Source organism: Penaeus monodon, chromosome 8, assembly GCF_015228065.2.
Source record: "Penaeus monodon isolate SGIC_2016 chromosome 8, NSTDA_Pmon_1, whole genome shotgun sequence".
NCBI classification, from domain to species: domain Eukaryota; kingdom Metazoa; phylum Arthropoda; class Malacostraca; order Decapoda; family Penaeidae; genus Penaeus; species Penaeus monodon.
In genome coordinates this window covers 50,516,820-50,521,819 of record NC_051393.1, presented here as the reverse complement: position 1 = coordinate 50,521,819, position 5,000 = coordinate 50,516,820, and the positions used below count along the sequence as shown (strand labels likewise).

The following is a 5,000-nucleotide window of genomic DNA, read 5'->3' as shown; positions in this document are numbered from 1 at the left end:
AGAGGGGCCGGGAAGGTCCGCGTGGCGATCGTGGAGGAACAACAGTGGTTCGCACGTCGCGTTGCATGGTGGTTTGTTTAGGAAATACTTCGTTTTACCATTGATGTTTAGGCGGATTTTCTTTTATAACTGCGATACGCATTAAGAATGATAGCAATACCTTTTTATTGCTCGGTGAACGAAAGTTCACAAAGTGCGCACGTCACTATATTGAGGCTTATATATAGTACTATTTTTAGTTATTATGCTCATGATAAAGTGATGGTTATTATTAATGTTGTTATTTTAATGATGGTTTAAATATTTTGCTTGATGCAGTTTATATTGTTGTTATTGTTTTAGTTAACATTGATGTTATTACCGTCATTATCAACATAATTAGTATTACCATCAAAATTACTATTATGGTTATTTTGTTGCTGTTATTGTTGTTGTTTTTCTCGTTGGGTTGTCGTCCACCACCACCAGTCTTTATCATTATAATCATCAGTATTACCATTGTCGTACATCAAAATCATTATCACCATGTTTTTATTGGTTATCCTATCCTATGAAATTAATATTAATGAAAATAATGATACCTTAGAATTATTGATATTTATTTTGTTACTTTCAATAATGTAGTATGTTGTTATCATCACCATCATGAACCTCACTGTCCTATTTTTTGTCATTGTACAGATGTTATAATTTTGCTACAACGCTTTGTCGTTATGATCGTCGTTACAATACAATACTTTGAATATGAACATTTTTATTATCTCGCATCCGTGCCGAGATTCTGCTCACCCGAGGTCGGCTTCCTTGGGAAAGGCGCCCTGGGAGGGATCTCTTAGTTCCGAGGTTCCCCGTCTCGAGACCGCCGCGGTTGCAGACGATGACTTCGGTTGCAATGCTTCTGCCCCGCGAGGATGGTCGTGCTGACGCGTTAGACAGATTCGCACAGAATGGCAGGAAAAAAGAAATTGTCGTAAATTGTTATTATTGACCTTTTAGTCACCCGTTGTAAATAAATAATGTGTGTTGGCGTACTCATTGCTGTTGCCGCGATTGACTCTCGCGCACACGTGTCATTCACCGCGGGCTCGTAGTACGGCACCAAAGTGGATAATGGTGCGTCGAGTGATGTAATACTGGGTTTTAGAGGTGATGATGTAATATGTGGGGCGACGTGGGAGCCGTTGGCTGCCTTGTCGTTGGGCTTCATTTGCAGATCATAGGGAAGCGTATTAATTATTCGACGAAATTTCTTTGTTTAGTAAGAGAAGAGAGATTAGTAGTGACGCAGTAGTTCTTAGCTGCTGTAATGACGCATTCCCAAACATCTCCGTTTAGTCCCGCAGGATTCACGGTTGTCTTTCACATGTATGATTCATTTACTCCTATTATACTCGACTGTTATATTTGCTTATTTGATTATATTAACATTGAAGCTTTCGCATAGCGTACGGCTTCTTTGCCTCTGTACAAAACACACTGAAAATGGATTCCAGGTTAGGAGAGGCTACTTCAGGCGCTTAAAAGCCTTTGTCTTTCACTCTTATATTTAATATAGAGATTCTTGCCCCCCCCCCCCCTCTCTCTCTCTCTCTCTCTCTCTCTCTCTCTCTCTCTCTCTCTCTCTCTCTCTCTCTCTCTCTCTCTCTCTCTCTCTCTCTCTCTCTCTCTCTCTTCTCTTTCTCTTTCTCTTTCTCTTTCTCTTTCTCTTTCTCTCTCTCGCTCTCACTCACTCACTCACTCACTCACTCACTCACTCACTCACTCATTCGCACGCACGTACATACACGCACACGCACGCAAGCACCCACGCAAGTAGGCACATACGCACGCACACACGCACGCACACATACACACACGCACACACACACGCACACACACACGCACGCACGCACGCACACACGCACACACGCACACACACACATACACACATACACACATACACATACACACACACACACACACACACACAGGCACTCACACTTGCGCTCACACTCACACTCACACTCACACTTACACTCACACACGTATTCGTACTCCCATCCCGCCAGATGGTCTTTGCTTCTAGGAATTTCGATGACGTGGGAAGGCAAATTAGTATACATTTTAGAAAAGACGTGGCAATGGAAAGGCGTTGAGGAGAGGGTGGGTGGGGAGTGATGCTTTGGAGAAAGGAGAGGCGAGCGCTTGTTACAGGCGCAGCACTTCCTCCATGTACTAAGGCACGAGGCACGCCGGCGTTCCGCTCTCATTCCTCCCATTGTCCGCTATTTTCCTTTTTTGCCTCTTCGTGATAAGAGTGTTGTCCCGTCTTTCTTAGATTTGTTTTGTTTTGTTTCCCAACCCGATGACATTACTTTAAAAAGCAAGTGCTTACTTAAAAGATAGTGGGTGATTCAGAGCTTTTGTTGAATATTTTTAAGGGCTAGTCTTTATTTATGCTGCATTATGCAGACCGTAAATCCACAGTAAAGAGACCGTTTTCTATTAGTTATATAAGATTGCTTGTCTTAGCAGCTTAGGAAGCAGTTTACGCATTTTTGCAACCTTTTGTCTTGACCTTCCCATAAACTCGAGACCCCGCCACCCTCTCAGAATTTTTGAAATAGAGTTTTATCCATTGAAAGATTTTTTATCTAATTGTCCACATTGCACGGTTTCTTTTTGTAGATACTCCGACAAACGAATAGGATATTTTATAAAAGCTATCTTCATTGTTGAAACCATTTTATGCAAGCTATGTACATTTCCCCCAGTTTCTGTATGAAGTTGAGCTGACACACACGCAAGGGAGACGCACACAAATATGATGGGAGATAAATTCGATAAATTCGTCGTAAAAGCGATAATGGCTTTTCTTCGCCCTCTCCCCCGTAGTGTATGGTAGTAATATTGCGCATTTTAGACTGTATTGTATTGTAGAATACATACCAAATATATACCGAGTTTGACAGTGGTTGACTGAAAGAATCTGTTTGAAAGGTTACTTCCTGCAATGTTGAGGAATGGGCGACTGGATCCGACCGTCCTGGACAATCCTTTGGCTGCGAACAACATTAAAAATTCTAGAGGAAGACGAAACTATGAGACTGAGGAATCAGAGGAACAGAGACACAGCAGGTGGAGAGACTCTTGTCACAATCTCCGTCCTCAAGAGAGTGACGAGGAGAGACACCTCCGAGAGTATGTTAGTTCTCGGCGAGTGATTGAACATCCCGACACTAAACGCGTGAGAGAAAGTGACCAAATGTTCTCCAAAGATAACAAAGATAGAAAACGGAGTAAGGACAGACAAGGAAGCAAGCGTGACAAAGAGAGGAAGAAAGTACATCCGGTCGACGAAGTGACAACTTCCTGTCGCTCTCGCACTCCTCGGAGGGCCCGGAAGCCCTCGCCCGTGAGACCCGCCAGTACCTCGTGGACTTGTTATGATGAAAACGATACTAGCATTGCGTATATCTTGTACGAGAGGCTGGTAAGTACGCGCCAAAGGCGGGTGCGGTCGCAAACATGATGTTGAAATTGACGATGGCAAAAACATCAACGGAAACACACACACATAGACCATACGAAAGTGGGGTTATATATCATAACATTGTGTGAATGGGTAATGTGACTTAGTATATGTATAAGATGCGTTATATTTTTTGCATTTCATATCTCTAATTTCCTTGTATACTAGTTTATGTTGACATAACCCTTCGGATCATGCACCTGTACTACACAGCCCATACTGGACCTATTTCGCTAACGAGGTCCTTTCCCCAGACCAATGGCGCGGAGGACGAGTGGGAGCACGAGGAGATCACGCTGGAGCGCGGCAACCAGGGCCTGGGCTTCAGCATCGCCGGGGGCACCGACAATCCTCACATTGGGTAAGCTCATTGCCAGGCTTTTATTCAGATGGTGTAGGAAAGGGGTGAAACGGTGTTCACTGTAGTTTTTTGTGTGAATTTTGTTTTACACCTATAGTTCCACAAGTGCTCGGTCACTAAGGAGTCCTTAGTAGGCCCTAGTGACCAAGGTTTGTATAAGTATACTTAAATAGACCTTGCAAGTGACGCGCCTGATTTCCCCATTCCTTGGATATGTGGGTAAAAGTTTTTGTTCTATTAATATCGGTATTGTTATTATAATTAAGGATGTAATTAATATGCTGTTATTGAACTACTAATATCAATAAAGATAAAACACAGAATCTAGCCGAAAATCAAGGAAAGGGATAATCAGGTGAAATAGGTAAGATTGATAATGGACCCCCTAGTGACTAAGCACCTGTAGAACTATTTCAGTGTAAACAATTGGTAATTTTTCAGAATACCTTCGCATGCCTGATCGATGGATTCTTCTCACTGTCTACTATCCAAATAGTAGACAGAATACGTTCGCATGACCGATCGATGGATTCTTCTCACTGTCTACTATCCAAATAGAAATCATACCGTGGGAACCCCCCATTACCGACAAGCTTCGCCCCGGTTACAGGAAAGGGCATGGAGGGTACCAGGGAAATTGTGGGGTAAAATATAAGTATTATACACAGAATCAGTCACTATGTTGTCTAATGCTGGGGGCTGTTCCCCCGCCGATCGGCCCCCATTGGGGCTGCCGTCCTGCAACCCATCCCCAAGGAAAACAAAGAATCCTCCCCGTATTCACGGCAGGAGAGAGCGCACGACCGACATGCGGGACCAAAGTCTATATCAGTATATAGACCTTGTGGCATAATTCCTATATATATATGTGTATAGAGCGCGAGAGGATCCATCGATAACAGAATCGTCTCGATCGGTTATGCAAAGGTATTGTAAGATTCCAATATCTATTGGATTAGCTTGACACGCATTGAAGTGACTTGCAAATTACCCTTCGTTTCCCAGTCTACTTTCAAGTTGATTTCTTTTTTCTTATAATAGTTTGTATGTGGATGATACGAATCATATTAAAGTTCATTTACTCTTAATGACATATTTCGTGTTTACCTTCGCGTAGTTTTGTCTAAA

The 5,000-nt window shown here is 42.7% G+C and overlaps 1 protein-coding gene across 1 annotated transcript; it reads left to right on the top strand.

The window, feature by feature from the left end:
- The first annotated feature begins 1,991 nt into the window (after nucleotides 1–1,991).
- Nucleotides 1,992–4,725, top strand: LOC119575995 (disks large 1 tumor suppressor protein-like). Its single transcript, XM_037923522.1, has 4 exons — nucleotides 1,992–3,472; nucleotides 3,766–3,872; nucleotides 3,970–3,977; nucleotides 4,541–4,725. The coding sequence occupies exons 1-4, from the start codon at nucleotides 2,993–2,995 to the stop codon at nucleotides 4,723–4,725; spliced, it is 780 nt and encodes a 259-aa protein (XP_037779450.1). The 5' UTR covers nucleotides 1,992–2,992.
- The last annotated feature ends 275 nt before the right edge of the window (nucleotides 4,726–5,000 follow it).